Here is a 17,615-nt window from a genome sequence, read left to right as displayed (position 1 = left end):
TATCAAAAATATCTTTCCAATATTTTTCCAAAAGCGGACACGACCAGAACATATGAGTTAAAGACGCTATCTCAGACTGACATTATCACAAATGGGAGTTATATAGGAATGAAAATGAGCCATTTACCCTTGGACATATGAGCCCTGTACATAACTTTAAACTGTATTAGTGAATGTTTAGCACATATAGATGATGTATTAACTAATTGAAGAATTTTATCCCAATTCTCAATAGGAATAGTAAGGTTAAGTTCTCTTTCCCAATCATTTTTAGTCTTATAAAAGGGCTCTGAATGTATCTTAATAATTATATTGTAAAGTTTTGATATTAGCCCTTTCTGAAAAGGGCTTAGTTCAAACAAATTCTCCAAAATGCCTGAAGACACAAAATTTGGAAAAGTAGGAAGTACAGTATTTAAGAAATTCCTAATCTGTAAATATCTTAAAAAAATGAAATCTAGGCAAATTATATTTATTAGGTAATTGCTCAAAAGACATAAAACAATTATCCAAAAATAAATCGGAAAATCATAGTAATCCTTTAGTCTTCCAAGCTGAATAAGCTTGGTCTATAATAGAAGGATTAAAAAAAAACAATTGGATACAACAGGAATATTTAAAACAAACTGAGTCAACCCAAAAAATTTCCAAAATTGAAACCATATACGTGAAGTATGTTTAACTATTGGGTTGTCAATTCGTATCGGCAATTTGGAAAGAGCAAAGGGAAGAGAAGTCCCTAAAATAGAACCCAGTGCAAATCCTTGTACAGATTTAATTTCCAGGTTCACCCAATGAGGGCTAAACGATAAATCCCAATCCTTTAACCAACTTATCAAATATTGGATATTAACTGCCCAATAATAAAATCTAAAATTAGGCAATGCCAATCCACTTACCTAATCTAGGATTTTTATTCTGCCATATGAGGAAATTTTTGAATCAACATTAGCAAAAAACGATTTCAGAATAAAAATTGGTACCGCTTGAAATATATATAAAAACTTGGGTAAAATAACCATCTTAATAGCATTAATCCGACCTATCAGAGATAAAGATAGTAGTGACCACTTAGTAAACAAACATTTAATCTGGTTGATTAAGGGTAAAAAATTAACCTTAAATAAGTCTTTATATTTTTTTGTGATTTTAATCCCTAAGTAAATAAAAGAGTCATTAACTAACTTAAAAGGTAAATTTCCATAAATTGGAACCTGTCTATTTAAAGGAAACAATTCACTCTTATTAAGATTTAATTTATACCCAGAAAAATCACTAAATTGAGCCAGCAATGATACAACTGCAGGAATGGATTTCTCAGGATTAGAAATAAATAATAATAAATCATCTGCATATAATAACTTATGTATATCTGTCCCACGATTAATGCCAAGAATATTCTGTGATTCTCTGATAGCAATTGCCAAGGGTTCTAAAGCAATATCAAATAATAATGGACTAAGAGGAGAGCCTTGTCTAGTACCCCGAAATAAGCGAAAAAAGGGAGATCTTTGATTGTTAGTAAGCACCGAGGCTACTGGAGTGTGATATATCAGTTTAATCCAGGAAATGAATGTCGGACTAAAATTAAACTTCTCCAGCACATTAAATAAGTATGGCCATTCAACTCTATCAAATGCTTTCTCTGCACCTAATGAAATAACACATTCTGAAGTGCTATGTGAAGGAGTATAAACAATATTCAATAGTCTCCTAACATTGAAAAAAAATAGCAATTTTTAATAAAACCGGTTTGATCTTCTGAAATAATTTGGGGTAATACCTTCTCCAGCCTGGATGTCAGTAACTTTGAAAAGATCTTGGGAGTCTACATTCAATAAGGATATTGGTCTATAGGATGCACAGTCAGTAGGGTCTTTATCTTTCTTCAATATTAAAGAAATGGAAGCTCTATAAAAAGATTGTGGCAGATTACCTAATCTAATTGCTTCTCAAAAACCCTGCATAACCAAGGAGAAAGAGTAGCAGAAAAATATTTTTAAAATTCCACTGTATACCCATCTGGACCTGGTGCTTTCCCAGAATTCATAGAGGAAATAACCCCTTTAATTTCTGCATCCATAATAGGAGTTTCTAATATTGAAAGATCATCTGATGATAATTTTGGAAAATTCAATTTCCCAAGAAAATCACACATGGTATTATGATCATGAGAGAATTCAGAATGATACAGGGAGGTATAAAAATCTTGAAATGATTTGTTTATCTCATCATGGTTAACTGTCAGATCCCCATTCTGCTGACGGATCTTAGTAATTTGACGTTTAAGCAAAGCATTCTTCAATTGACTAGCCAACAGTTTACCCGACTTATCACTGTGTATATAAAAATCAGATCTGGTTTTCATTAATTGATTTTCAATCGAAGATGTAAGTAATAAACTATGTTCCGTTTGAAGTTCAACCCTTTGTAAAGCTCCTTACTAGGAGTGATTGAATATTTCTTGTCAACCTCTAATTTTATCAGCCAAAAGAAGAGTTTCCTTCTTTTTGCATTTTCTCAGACCAACAGATTAAGAGATAATCTGTCCATGTATATATGCTTTAAAAGTGTCCCAAAGTGTTCCGCAAGAAATATTATTCATGAAATTAATTGAAAAGAAATCGATCTGTTCATTCATAAATTTAATAAAGTCCGGATCTTGCAGTAAGGTAGAATCAAATCACCATTGTCTAGCATTAGAAGCTGTATCTGTAAGTTTAATAGAAAGTTCTAATGGAGCATGGTCAGAGATGGCTATAATATCATAATTACAACCAATTACCGATGGAATAAAACAAAAGTCAATTAAAAAAAAAGTCAATTCTTGAGTAGGAATGATAAACATGTGAGAAAAAAGAAAACTTTGTCCTTAGAATGCCGAAATCTCCAAATATCAAAAATTCCATTATCAGTCAAAAAAGAGTTAATACAAGTGGCCGACTTATTGTCTGAGTAGATATAGATTTGTCCATCAAAGGGTTTAAACAACAATTAAAGTCACCACCCATTATTAACTTATATTCATTTAAATTAGGTAAAGAAGTAAATAAGGACTTTAAAAAATCAGGACAGTTCACACTTGGAGCATAAACATTAACCATAGGGCTGAACTTTTCAGAGTCAAGCAGTCCTGATGCATGGTGGTGTGATTATATTGTAACTGGCAAAAATGATGCAGAGGCAGGTGGGGTGAAAGGTGAGGATTAGGGAATTTCAACGCCATTCTATTTTTTCAAAGGGGAAGCAGGTGGCAGCAGAAGTACAGGAAGTGGAAGAGATGTTGACAAAAGCTTAATCTGCCCCCACTCGTGTGGATGGTGGGGGGGGGGGGGCGGAGTGAATTGCTCTGTTTCCTGAAAAAGGAGAACATCTTAAATATCCCGTAGTGCACGGCCTCAGCACAAGAGGTAGAGAAACTGTGAGGAAAGAATGGCAACCTTCCAAGTGGCAGGGTGTGAAGCCAGCTGTGGGAGTATCTGTATTATTGATAAATGTCAATAAGTAGTTTGTTTCTTGAGGTGGAGACAGAGATATCAAGGAAGAGGAGAGGGGTACAGGAGTCAGTGCCAATGCAATGAAGGAAGACTTGAAGAGTGCCGTTAGAGTAGGCTTGGATTGCTTCACGTGGCCAACAAAAAGGAAGCCATGGCTGGGCCCCATGTGAGTGCACATAGCTTCACCTTGGGTTTGGAGAAAGTGGGGTGAATCAAAAGAGTTGCTGAGGGAAGGTGAAAGTACTACCAGGTGGAGAAGGGCGCTACTAGAGAAGAACTGGTTTTGATCGATGTTCCAGAATGAATAAAGATTTTTGATGAGTGGAACTGGACATCCACGGTGAAGATGAGGCTAGTGGAGGCCAAGGAACTGGACGTTCTGAATGGATTGGCAAGGGGAAGGGAGATAACAAAATAGAGCAAAGGGATAAGTTTGTGGTGATGGGGGAGTGGTTGGGATGAGGCAGAACACATGAGCCTTCCAGGTAGCAGAAGCATTGGCATGTTGATCTTGGTGGGGTCATGGGTATGAGGCTGTGTTTGAGAACTGCCACCTAGCCCTCTGCAAGGTAGCATGCAGTCTGCCTCACCATCACGGTCACTGATGAACTGGACAATCTCATTGCTGGACTGGACTTCCCTGTTGCCCTACTTAACAGCCTCGGCGCTGGGCCGAGCTGCATCTGTGTCTTAGTTCATCTGTGTTTGCTGTTTCTCTGGATCAGTCATAGCAGTGCAATGCAAGGACCTTGTGACTTGTTATGCACTGGCCAGAGGGGGACACGCTGAACATCTATCATGAAGTCCTTTGACAGTTTGAAGCAGCTTTTGTTTTGGCCTACATTGGATTTAAATTCTCACCCTATCATCAACAGAGCAAAATCAGGATGTTTTTTTTAAATTGAAGCAGATTGGATTGTACAGGGGAATAGTTTGTTGCTGGAGTCAGCCTACTTCAGTTTCAAAATGGATGCTAGTTATTTTGTATGGGTGCATGAAATTTACCTTAAAGCTGTGGTGCAAGCCCATGATCAACTATATTTATCGCCAATCTTGCCGAGTAAAGCGTTGAAAATTGAGATTCAGGCGAGTGAGTGCTTAGTGCTGCCTACCAGCCTGAGGAAGACGTCTCCGTGTGAAGGTCTCTCACTTGCTGGTCCTGAAGGAAGGCCCCTGCATTCAAATGGTCTCTTTCCCTCAATGCTGTTGGAGGGTGCTGCCAAAGTTCTGGGTCTGCAGTATATGCGTTGGACTGTAGTTCACTTGGACTCTTTCAGTTTTATGTTTTTGTGTTCTGTGTTTTCGCTCAATCTTGGTAGAATATAGTATTAATGGTAAGACTCTTGGCAGTGTGGAGAATCAGAGGGATCTTGGGGTCCGAGTCCATAGGACACTCAAAGATGCTGTGCAGGTTTACTCTGGTTAAGAAAGCACATGGTGCATTGGCCTTCATCAATTATGGGATTGAGTTTAGGAGCTCAGAGGAATGTGCATCTAGCATGAGAGGGCACAGTTTTAAGGTACTTGGAAGTAGGTACAGAGGAGATGTCGGGTGAGTTTTTTGCGCAGAGAGTGGTGAGTGTGTGGAATGGGCTGCCAGTGACAGTGGTGGAGGTGGATACGATAGGGTCTTTTAAGAGATTCTCGGATAGGTACATGGAGATTAGAAAAATAGAGGGCTATGGGTAACCCTAGGTAATTTCTAAGGTAAGGACATGTTCAGCACAGTTTTGTGGGTCGAAAGGCCTGTATTGTGCATTCCTGTTTCTTTACTATGTTTCTTTCCTGTTGCCATTTGCATTATTTGTTTGGTTTTTTTGCACATGGGGGGTGTTTGATGTTCCTGTTGCCATTTGCACAATTCCCTTTTTGCATAGTTGGGGATTGATGTTCTTCTCGTTGTTTGCACAACTTGTATTTTGTGCATGTGGATGTTAATGTTTTTGTTTGAACAGCTTCCATGGTTTTCTTTGTTTCGTGGCTATCTGGAAAGATGAATCTCAGAGACGTACATTGCATTCATACTCCGATAGTAAATGCACCTTGAATCTTGAACCCTCCACTGATGCCTAGAAATTAACCATAACACAGTGTTGGCAAATAACTTGATAGGCTTTAGAAAGGACAACACACAAAAGGCTGGAGGAGCTCATTTGCTCAGACAGCTTCTATTGCAGCAAATGTTTCAAATTGAGATCCATCATTTGGACCCACTGAGTTCGTCCGGCATCTTGAGTATTCGTCCAGATTCCAGCATCTCTAGTCCCTTGTGTCTTCAAAATGGACTATATTGGTCAATAGATGGAACAGTCTGATAGAGTAAATCTAGCCAGTAGATGGATGAATCCTAATCCTTGTTGTACCTGAAGCAAATCTCCAGTTTTCTGATGGTGCTGAACCCCATGTAAATGTGGGCCGTGTTTCTTCAACTGTTCTTTTGTAGAGAGCAAAACAGAGATTTTGAGACCAATCGAGTAACAAGTAGCAGAAACGGTAAAGAACGAATTTCCCATTTGGCCATTGTGGGTGAGAATGGGACACTACATTGATTATACAGAATGTATTAAATATCTTGTGACGGAACACACATTTAGTTTATAGATGCTACTGGTGGTCAAGTTTGGGTGACACTTTTTAAATAAGCTTCTTCAAATTCTTTTAATTTAACCTCCCTGTCAATGGTTGTGCTATAGCCTCACAGTTCCTACATTCTCCTGTACCGTGGAGAAACTTGTATGTTCCAGCCGACTCTATTCATTTTGCTAAATGTAAAATCTAAGCATTTCAAAATAATAGTGATTCAAAGGCAAAGTTAATATAAATTTATTATCAAAGGTTGTCACCATGTACAATCTTGAGCTTTATTTTCTTCCAGGCATTTGCAGGAAAAATCAAGAAATACAGTAGAATTTATGAAAAAAATACAAATAACTAGGGCTGACAAAGAACCATTGAGCAAAAGAATAGAAATCATGCAAGTAATAAAAAAAAGTAAAAGATTAATATCAAGAACATGAGTTGTAGAGTCCTTGAAAGTGTATCCATAGGTTGTGGAGTCACTTCAGCATTCAGGTGAGAAGTTCAGGTTGTGGGGTAATAACCGTTCCTGAACCTGTTGGTGAGGGTCCTGAGGCTCCTGTACCTCCAGCCCCATGACAGTAGTGAGAAGAGAGCATGAGTAGGCTGGTGGGGCTCCTGATGGATGGCCGTTTTCTTGTGGCAGAACACCCTGTAAATGTGCTCAAAGGTGGGGGGGGGGGGGGGTCCTTGTCTGTGATAAACTGGGCTGTAACCACCACTTTTTGTAGACTTTTTCATTCCGTACTAGCCGTGATGCAACCAGTCCACTGTGCGTCTAGAAGTTTGCGGAAGTTTTAGACGACATGCCGAATCTAAGAAAGGGGGATACTAGATAATGTCTATATATTTATACTTTGCTGGTATTTCTGATTTCTTTAAAGCCACACGTAGTGTCAACAGGTTAACTGTGAAGCTTAAAAGACTGATTGCTTTGTGTTCACTTGTGATTTATCCTTGATTGCAGATTAACACCAAGTGGCAACTTTGCTGAGGAATCTACACTGCAAAGTAGCTACACACTTGTGCCGCACTATCCATGTCCTACAAGCAGCAAGGGCTGTGCTTCTCTTGTTGTACATGCATTGCCGGAATTCAGCAAAGTGGAAGACCCTGGGAATGATGACGCAAATGCCTGAGGATGCCTGCTCCGAACCATTTGGCTTTATATGTCGTTGTAAAATATTTTGGCCAGAGCATATTATTTGTGAACTTCCCCTCTATGCTTTATTTTGTAAGCTACTTAATGTCTTCTATCAAGAACAGTAATTTAAATGCATTACATCTTAAGTAGATTGAACTTAAGTAAATCTAACTTTTAATATAAATGAGGAAAACACTATAAAAAGCATGATTTTAACCATTTTTATGCTTCCAGGCAAAGTTTGTTTTTTGATATGGTGACCTCCATTTTATACTTAAATTCTAGCTTTGTGTTGAGGGCAGAAATGAGTTTAGTGAATATTATGCAATTTTTTTGTATTGTGTGAAGTATTCTTAGGTGGTATACATTTCTGTTCAATCAGTTGGTAATATTGTTAAATTCAAATGTTATTTCATCTTGTGTACTTGATTACATAGTGAGAGATTTACATGACATGCTTTGAAATATTATTAGTAGAGCATCTGCACTAAGCAACTGCAGTCACTGTAGAGACTGATCTGGAACAAAACCAATTTCCATTAGTGGGCTGGGTCATATTTATTCTGTACATTGATGTGGGTGGTACAAAATAGAAGATGAGTAGTCTTGTTTAAAGTATTCAGGGAAAATAAGTTCGAGCTTTATATAGTCAAATTCACTGGAAGAAGATAACAAAGTTGATATAGATTTATTTTAGTTTATGAATATGAATCACAGCAAAATTAGCTGATAGATTAAATCTGTATATTTTGATCAGGATATAAAAATAAATATATGTGGTCTGGAGCATGTAGGGTGGAATTTTAAACTGGGGTATGAGGAACTCAGCAGGTGGAACAGCATCTGTGGGAGGAAAGGAATTTTCAACGTTTCCAGACAAAATTTCAGGTTCTGATGTAGAGACAATTCCTTTCCTCCTACAGATGTTGCCTCCCCACTCAAGCACCTCCAGCAGATTATTTGTTACAGTAAGCAACTGCTGCTGCCTGGAATAGATGTTCACAGCTACATTTCCATCATGAACTGTTACAAACAGTTTTCAGGAACAGATTCTGGGGACAATCTGGAATCTGTGGTGGAGGTAAATAATGGCTTTGGTTTTCTTCACATTTGAATGCCGTCAGTTTAATGTTTGCATTAAAGCTTCCCTGATGGTAATACCTTGGTTTCATTCAAGACAACTTAGTCTCTCAGTCCTAGGAAAATCAGCATGATTTCCTTAAGGGGAAATCTTGCTTGACAAATTTGTTGGAACTCTTTGAGGAAATAACAGGCAGGATAGACAAAGGAGAGTCAGTGGATATTGTTCATTTAGATTTATAAAAGGCCTTTGAGAAGGTGCCACAAATGTTAGGCTACTTAACGAGATAAGAACCCATGGTATTACAGGATAAAAGAATGGCTGACTAGCAGGAAGCAAGGAGTGGGAATGAAGGGGGCCTTTTCTGGTTGGCTACTGGTGAAGTGGAGTGTTGGAGGGACCATTTCTTTTCACGTTATATGTCAGCAGTTTGGATGATGGCTTTGTGGTCAAGTTTGTGGATGATACAATGATTGGTGGAGGTGTAAGTAGTTTTGAGGAAGCAGGGAGCCTGCAGAAGGACTTAAATGAATTAGGAGATTGGGAAAAGAAGTGGCGAATGGAATACAGTGTATGGGAGTGTACGATCATCCATTTTGTGAGAAGGAACAAAGGCATAGACTATTTTCAAAATAGGATGAAATTCAGAAATTAAAAATGCTTCAGAACTTGAAAGTCATCGTGCAAGATTCCCTAAAGGTTGACTTGCAGGTTGCGTTGGTGATAAGGAAGGCAAATGCAATGTTAATGTTGATTTTGAGAGCACTAGAATATAAAAGTGAGGATGTAATGGTAAGGCTTTCTAAAGCACTGGTCAGTCCGCACTTGGAGTATTGCGAGCAGTTTTGGCTTCTCATCAAAGAAAGGATGTGCGGGCATTGGCGAGGTTCCAGAGGAAGTTTACGAGAATGATCCCGTGAATGAAAGGGTTAGGATATGAGGAATGCTTGTTGGCTTTGAGCTTGTACTTGCTCGAGTTTAGAAGAATGAGCGAGAGCTATCATTAAATCTGTCGAATTATGAAAGGCCTAGACAGAGTGGATGTGGAGAGGGTGTTTCCTATAGTGGAGGATTCTACAGTAGGTCCAGAGGGCACAGCCTCAGAATAAAAGGATGTCCCTTTAGGACAAAGAAAAGGAGGAATTGCTTTAGCCAGAGGGTAGTGAATCTGTTAAAATTCTGTGTGATTCTGTGCTGTGCCATCCTCTGGCACAGAGTACGTAGGTGTAAGTCACCTTGATTTTTATCACTCAAACCCTTAGTAAGCCATAGATTGTTCAGCTTGTATAGTGACTGAAAGAGGCCAAGGAGTAGAATTAATTGAATAGCTCTACAAAAGAGTTGACAGGTAAAATTGAGCCAAATGGCTACCTCCTTTGCTGCATCTTTCTATGCTGAGACTGATCCATTTTAATGATTAAAACTTTCTCATGAAAGTACCATTCCTTGATTCAGTTTGATTGAAAGAGCTGCATCAAATCACAATCCAGTAGGTAGTGGAATGAGCTGCCAGACAGAGAAGCTGAGGCAGGTACAATAACAACTCAGAAGGCAGTTGGACAGGTACATGGAGAAATCAGAATATCATTATATAATGTATTGAAGGACAATTGAATGTTCAGCCAAGGTGTTCTCCTACATGATTCCCTCATATTACCCTCCTTCTAACATTCTTCTTTTAACACAATCATTCTATTTTAGTCTCCATCAGGTAAATACCTATGGTTTCATCCCTCCCCTTACTTCCATCTGTGTGACTTGGACCATAAGATATAGCAGCAGAAGTAAGCCATTTTGGCCCATCGACTCTGCTCCACCATTCCTTCATGGCTGATCCATTTTACCTTTCAACCCCGTTCTCCTGCCTTCTCTCCGTAATCTACCACGCCCCGACTAATCAAGAGCCTATCAACCTCTGCCTTAAATACACCCAATGACTTGGTTTCCAAAGCCACCTATGGCAATAAATTCCACAGATTCAGCACCCTCTGGCTGAAGAACTTCTGCCTCATTTCCATTCTAAATGGACATCCCCCATTTCCACTCTAAATGGCTGTGTCCTCTTGTCCTAGGCTCCTCACCACAGGAAACATCCTCTCCACATCCACTCTATCTAGGCCTTACAGTATTCAATAGCTTTCAGTGGGATCCCTCCCTCATTCTAAATTCCAGAGAGTACAGGCCCAGAGTCGTCATTCGCTCCTCATATGATGACCCTTTCATTCCTGGAGTCATTCTCGTGAACATCCTTTGAACTCTTCAATATCAGCACATCCTTTCTTAAATAAGAGTCCTAAAATTGCTCACAATACTCCTCAAAAGAGGCCTCAATAGTGCTTTATAAAGCCCTTCAATTACTCCTTGCAGTAACAAGTTCCACATTCTAGCCATGCATTAACAAAGTAGCTCCAGCTGAATTTACTCCCAGTGTCACTTGTGGCCATCTTATATTGTCATGACTTTCTCTTGTTTGTGTGATAGCATGAACATCAATTTCTCAAACATCCAGTAATGCTTCCATCCCCCACCCCTTCACCATTTCTCATCCCCTTGCCTCTCCCGTGTTATCTCCTTGCCTGCCCATCGCCTCCCCTCTTCTTTCTTCCATGGTCTTTTGTCTATTTCATCAATCAACTTCCTAGCTCTTTGCTTCATCCCTTCCCATCCAAGTTTCACCCATCACCTGGCATTTCTCTCTCCCCTTCCCTCACCTTTCAGGTCTACTCCTCAGCTGTTTTCCTCCAGTCCTGCCGAAGGGTTTCGGCCCAAAACATCAACTGTACTTTTTTTCCATAGATGCTGTCTGGCCTGCTGAGTTCCTCCAGCACTTTGTGTGTGCTGCTCAGATTTCCAGCATCTTACAGATTTCCTCATGTTTGTTATATTGTCATGAGCTTTGGTTTGCCCAAAAAGTGGCTTTTTCCTCATATCTGCACTCTTATGCCCTTTAAAGATCATTGGTCATATCTCAATCTTTTTTCAAGAGGATAAAGCTACAAGCAGTTCAACATTTTTCGGTAGATATAACCTCACAACTCTGGCTTCACTCCAGTAAATATGCTTTCATCCGTGAAAATTCCACATTCTTTAAAATAACTATAACTTTAAAGTAACTTCTGCTTAAATTTTATGCCTCTGAAATGAATCTGTTTACTTTTTAATCACTACTATTTTGTGAAAACTCAGTTGATTCCTGCTGTTCTTTGCTCACTTCTGCATTATCTTCCCTTCTATTAATTCATGAAGATCAAAGATTTCATTTGTCACATATACATCAAAGCATACAGTGATATACATTCTTTACGTGTAATCAAATCTGCGAGGGTTGTTCTAGGGACAGCCTGCAAGTTGTGCCACGCTCCTGGAGCCAACAAAGCATTCTTGCAAAATCACTAACTCTAACCCTTCTGTCTTTGTAATGTGGGAAGTAACTGGAGGGAATCCACGCGGTCATGGAGAGAATGTACAAACTTTCAACAGGCAGTGGAAGGAATCGAACACTGGTCGATGGTTTCTGATGCGGTAAAGCAACTGTGCTGACCGCTACACGACCGTGCCAACTGCTATATGCTGAATCTTGCTGTTTTCTGAAGGTTTCTGTGGCTTTCTCTTGGTGGGTTGAAGGCCTCTTCAAGTCCTTGCACATTTTCTTATTTTATAAGAAAAGTATAAATGTTCTCAAAGTGTTACCTACTTTTCCCCTTTGACTAAAGAATATTGTTTTGAGGTTTTTTTTTAATGTTACCTATTTGTGGTTAGGGATTAATAAACAATTTTGCAGAGGACATTGATTAAGAAAAACAAGTAAATCTAATACAGATTGGCAGTGCTTGTAGACTGTTTATTTATCTTTGCTTTTGCCAATAATGGCAGTAAATCAATATTCCTAGCCATGTCCAGCAAAGTCTGACTAGTGGTTTGTTTAATACGAGCTTTTTCAATTCAAGCTTCTTCATAATGAATCAGTGACCTCCGCCTTAGTATAAAATGGCAGGTAATGACGCCTTGAGGATATGTGGTAGGGAAAATGGTAAAAGGTATTCTAACTGGAAATCTACTCCAGTATTATTTAGTGTTGCCACTAGATGGACTAATGGAAAAAGTTCAATTCTTTATCACTTGCATCCTCAAAGCAGTAAAAATCAGCAGAAATTCATTTTGCTGCATTTTGCACTGTTTTGAATCAAATTCTATCTACAGGGTGGAAGTTAGTAGGAATCAATTTATTTAAGATAGAAATGAATAAATATTTGAAGGATCCAGGAAATTGGCACAGAAGAGGAGTTGATCGGTATAGATCGGCTACTGTCACCTTGAATAATGGGCAGACTTGAGAGGTGCTTGAGTTCCAGGAACATTAAGAGTGAGGCAGCAAAATGTACAATATGGTTGCAGTTGGATTGTGTTCATATTTTTGAGAATGGGAGACATATAATGAGTATTTTTAACTTAAGAATCTATTTTTATTTACTAAACATTGCATCTTTACGAGGTGTATGAAGTCAATATTGCTGACTTATATTTTTAAATGCAGTCTGCCACAATTATGGATTGAATTCATTGAAGACCGTTTTTCATCCAAGTGAACTACTTGAATAAAATGTGTGCTTCTATACTAAAAAAAAAATACATTTTAGTAATTGGAACAAATTTTTGTCCTTGCATTCCAAAATAAGCTCCCTTTGATCATCCTGGAGATGAATGTTAGTGATGTTTAGCAGTGTGTTGCAATTAAAATGTGCTTGGGACAAAATTTAGTGCGATATAATTGTAAATTATTTACTCTGGATTTCAAACTCATGTCTGCTAACGTAAAAGAAAACTGTAACGATGAATTGGTATGTGTGTCTTAGTTACTGAAATATGAATGAACTTGATAAGATCCAAGGTTTTTCCTTTCAAAGTAATTGGAAAAGGATCAGCTAAATGTTACATGTGACTAGACTGCTATATTTCTAATATACAGGGTCAGAAGCCATTTTATTAGGTACAGAAGTAGAACCTTGTGTGGTCTTCCGCTGCTGTAGCCATTCATGTCAAGGTTCAATGTGTTGTTCAAAGGTACATTTAGTATCAGAGTATGCATACAGTCCTGGTCAGACTACAGAAAATCGCCGAAAGGGTATACCCCGAATCTCAGTGCGGTTTTAGGTCGGAACGTTCCACAGTCGACATGATCTTCTCTCTTCGACAGCTGCAAGAGAAATGCTGAGAGCAAAGACAACCACTCTATGTCGCTTTCATCGACCTCACAAAGGCATTCGACCTTGTTAGCAGAGACGGCTTGTTTAAAATCTTCGCCAGGATTGGTTGTCCTCCGAGGCTCCTCAAGGTAGTCCAATCATTTCATGCGGATATGAAAGGCGTCATTCAATTTGACGGCTCTTCTTCAGAGGCTTTCAACATCTGCAGCGGTGTGAAGCAGGGCTGTGTGCTTGCTCCCACCCTATTCGGCATCTTCTTCGCAGTCATGCTGAAAGATGTGTTTGGAACTTCAACCGATGGAGTTTACCTTCATACCAGATCGGACGGAAGGCTGTTCAGTCTGTCCCGGCTGAGGGCAAAATCCAAGTACTTATCAGAGACATGCTGTTTGCAGACGACGCAGTGTTGGCGACACACTCTGAAGAGCAACTGCAGTGACTTTTGGACAACCTCTCAAGAGCCTGCCAGGAATTCAGCCTAACCATTAGTCTGAAGAAGACCAACATGACGGGCCAAGGTGTTGAACAACCCCCCCCCCCCCGTCATCAACATCAACAATTACAAGCTGGAGGTGGTCCATGAATTCACATACCTCAGCTCCACTGTCACGGAGAGCCTCCCCCCGGACTCCGAGATCAACAGGTGGATCGGACAAGCAGTCACCACATTCGCCAGGCTGACCAAGAGAGTCTGGGAGAACAGAAAGCTAATTATGAACACCAAAATTGCAGTCTACAGGGCGTGTGTCCTCAGCACACTGCTCTATGGCAGCGAGACCTGGAGCCTCTACTCAATGCCTTCCACCTTCACAGCCTGAGATGTATTCTGGGCATCAAATGGACCGACTGAATCACCAATACTGAAGTCCTTACCAGCGCCCAGTTACCCAGCCTCTTCACCCTTCTCCAACAATGCCGACTCCGCTGGCTGGGACACGTACATTGCATGCCAGATGGGAGGATTCTGAAAGACCTACTGTACGGGCAAGAGAGCACAAGGACGTCCTCATCTTCATTTCAAAGACGACTGCAAAAGGGACATGAAGACAATGGACCTGGACAACAAAAGATGGGAAGACGTCATGAACGATCGCTCACGCTGGAGATGAAAACTACGCAGAGGGCTGGAGCGAGGAGAAGAGAAACTGAGGCTTTCCACCCAGGAAAAGCACACTTGCCGAAAAGACAGCAACATGGCAACATTGGAGGAGAGCGTCTTCAAATGCAATCACTGCAACCGAGACTGTCACTGCCGTGTGGGCCTGTACAGCCACAACAGACACTGCTCCACCATCAGCAGCTGAATCAAAACTCTCCAGGCGCAGATCCATGGTCTCTCAAGACCAACGGACGCCACACACATGCATACAGTATACAACCTGAAATTCATACTCTTCACAGACATCAACAAGAGAAAGAAACCCCATAGAATTAATAATAGAGACATTGAAACCCCTTCTCCCCCTCCCTTCATACAAGCTGCAGCAAAAGCATCGACTCCGCCCACCCAAACTAGATGCTCTTCTGCACACCTATGTTGTAATGCAGTGTTGTTTGAGTCAGCTTCCAGTCAGCTTGAACCAGTCTGGCCACACTCCTCTGGCCTCATAAACAAGACGCTTTTGCCACAGAATGGCTGCTCATTTGATTTTTTTTCTGTTTTGCACACCATTCTCTGTAAACTCTTCTTGAAAATCTTGAGTTCTTCGTGAAAATCCCAGGAGATCTGCAGTTTCTGACTCGAACCACACTGCAGGGCACCAACAATCATTCAATGGTCAAAGTCACTTGGTTCACATTTCTTCCCTGTGCTGATGTTTGGTCTGAACAACATTTGAACCTCTTGGCCGTGTCTGCATGCATTGAGCTGCTGCCGCATGATTGGCTGATTAGATACATCAATGAGCAGGTGTACCTAACAAAGTGGCCACTGAGTGTATATAGTTTACTTCAATATCTTTGTACTTTGCTGCTATTTTTATAGATCTATTTAAAATGTTTTCTTAATGGGAGTGGCCTGTGATTCAACTGCTTCTGCACAAAAGTGTATTTCTGTAACCCAATTATTAGTGATGTTCTATTTGATTACAATAAGTACTTTAACATGTCCTTATTTTATATGAGTTATTGCTAATTCAAAGTGCAGGATTTTACATTTAATTAAAATGCTGTACCTGCATATTTGGAAGTGTGCATTCGTGGATTGCTTTGTGTCACTTCTATTTCCATATTTATTTATGATGGTTTGAATTGTTGGAGTTCAATGACAGTAAATAGTAGTGACAGCACTCCGGTTGAGTAAGACGTTCTCCTAAGAGGCTGTCTGTTGGTGGGTCCTCGGGTGCACTGTACAGACCGACCCAAGATCTACAAATTCTGGGGCAGTTTGGCTAAAAGTAAGAGGTGGTTGTGGTTAGTGGTGGTTTTATTTTGGTTTCGCAGTCTCTCCTTTCGCAGCTGCCGCTTGTTCTCAGCACAGGGGAGGCCATTCTCATGTAGCACTGCCCCCTCCTGAACAGATTTCCTCCAGATATCTCTGTTGAGAGCAACGGCTTCCCAGTTTTGAGATGTAATGCTGAATTCTGTCCATCTGTGTCATATCGGCTATGTACCTGCAGCACAAACCACTGTTGAGTAGCTGAATACCCTCGATTACATTATTGTGCATTAGTACAGGCTGTTCAGATACTCAGATGCATAGCAAGCAAGCACGGTAAGAGCTCTGCAAGTATAATACAGCATCATATTTTTCTGAGGGTATTAATTGAAAACAGTGTGGCCTTTACTGATTTGCAAACTCTACCGACAGGTTAAGAGTCAGACTGCAGGTTATTTAGCAGCTGTGTGGAGATGAAATGGTTAAAATCTTGGGTGTAACTGTTCCGCGGAACTGGAAAACAGTGTGGGAAATTAAACTATTAAATGTGCAGAAGTAGATAGAGTAGAGAAGGAATGAGCACATAAAATAAACTGGAAAATGGTTACACTCCTGAGGCATTTACAACATCTGTTCCCCTACTCAAAGGAAACAATTGAAATAAGTAAGTAATAGAAACAAAGAATGTAAGACCTGGACATAGAATCATCTGAGTGTTTTTCAGCAGCAAGCTGACTTCCTCTCTCACTCAATCCCACTCCAAGCCATAGCTGCATCCTTGTTTTTTTAACTGTGAAGAAATCAAAGGGCGAAGCTTAATATTGTTCTAGCCAATGGAGATGTTGCCTTTTAAATAAGCCCTTAACAAAATAACTTTGTTAAACAAAGGTGCAAGATTCCACATCAAGGTGCTAAGGTCAATATTCATGCTAAATGCTACTAAATTATTTTTAGGTTGCTTCTGATGGATGTTTATTTTCTGATCCTTGGGGTTCATCCAGGAGTCAGGAATGATAGGTATCTTAATTTTAGGATGTTAGTTTATTTTAAAATATAAACAAACATACAGATACTAAGCAAAATAAACAAAGAGCTGAGAAACAATGTTAAGAGGTGAATGGATGCAAAGACAAAAGGAATAAAGATGGTCCCTCTGGAAAAATCCATAATTTTTTTATAGATAAGAAATCCCTTAGATAGGAATAAACTAGCCAATAGGCTACATAGTTATATTGCATTGGCCATGTACTAATAATTAGCCAATGAAAGGTGATAAACCGTTAGTTTATCTGCTATACCGCTTTCTGCCCATGAGTGAGGTTGAACCACCACATACTGTAAAAAATACATGAGTCAGTTCAAAGTACACATCTTCTTTAAACAATATTATTAGAAAAACAATGATTCCCAACATGATATGCATAAGCTCTCGACTGAAAATGAATCACTACACTGCAGGATTTTGTCAGTCTCGATGGGAAATAGAGCTAATAAATTGAACAATTTGAAAGATATATTACCCTCGAGTTACATTGCTGAATTTACCTTACATTGGTTAATGTTCAATCGCCTAGAAATTAAATTACATTTAGATGGTTGTTGTCTTCTGCAATACCCAATCAGGGAACCCACAGAAAATTCTTAGACTTGGTTGTTCTCTCCCCCCACCCATTTTCTTTCATTAAAGTAATGTGCATTTCCTGACAGCTGTCAAATGAAGAGCTTGTATGATGAC

General features: G+C 39.6%; 1 protein-coding gene across 2 annotated transcripts in view; it reads left to right on the top strand.

Annotated features, from left to right (window-relative positions):
* LOC132394986 (frizzled-6-like) overlaps nucleotides 1-15,682 on the top strand; it is an 85,978-nt gene extending 70,296 nt beyond the window's left edge. For both annotated transcript variants that reach the window (XM_059971329.1, XM_059971323.1), the window contains one exon: nucleotides 7,042-15,682. In XM_059971329.1, coding sequence (XP_059827312.1) covers nucleotides 7,042-7,213 — 172 coding nt within the window. In that variant the 3' untranslated portion in view covers nucleotides 7,214-15,682. The remainder of the gene's footprint in view (nucleotides 1-7,041) is intronic.
* The last annotated feature ends 1,933 nt before the right edge of the window (nucleotides 15,683-17,615 follow it).

Source organism: Hypanus sabinus, chromosome 1 (genome assembly GCF_030144855.1).
Source record: "Hypanus sabinus isolate sHypSab1 chromosome 1, sHypSab1.hap1, whole genome shotgun sequence".
Lineage (NCBI taxonomy): Eukaryota > Metazoa > Chordata > Chondrichthyes > Myliobatiformes > Dasyatidae > Hypanus > Hypanus sabinus.
This window is presented reverse-complemented; position numbering and strand designations above follow the sequence as displayed.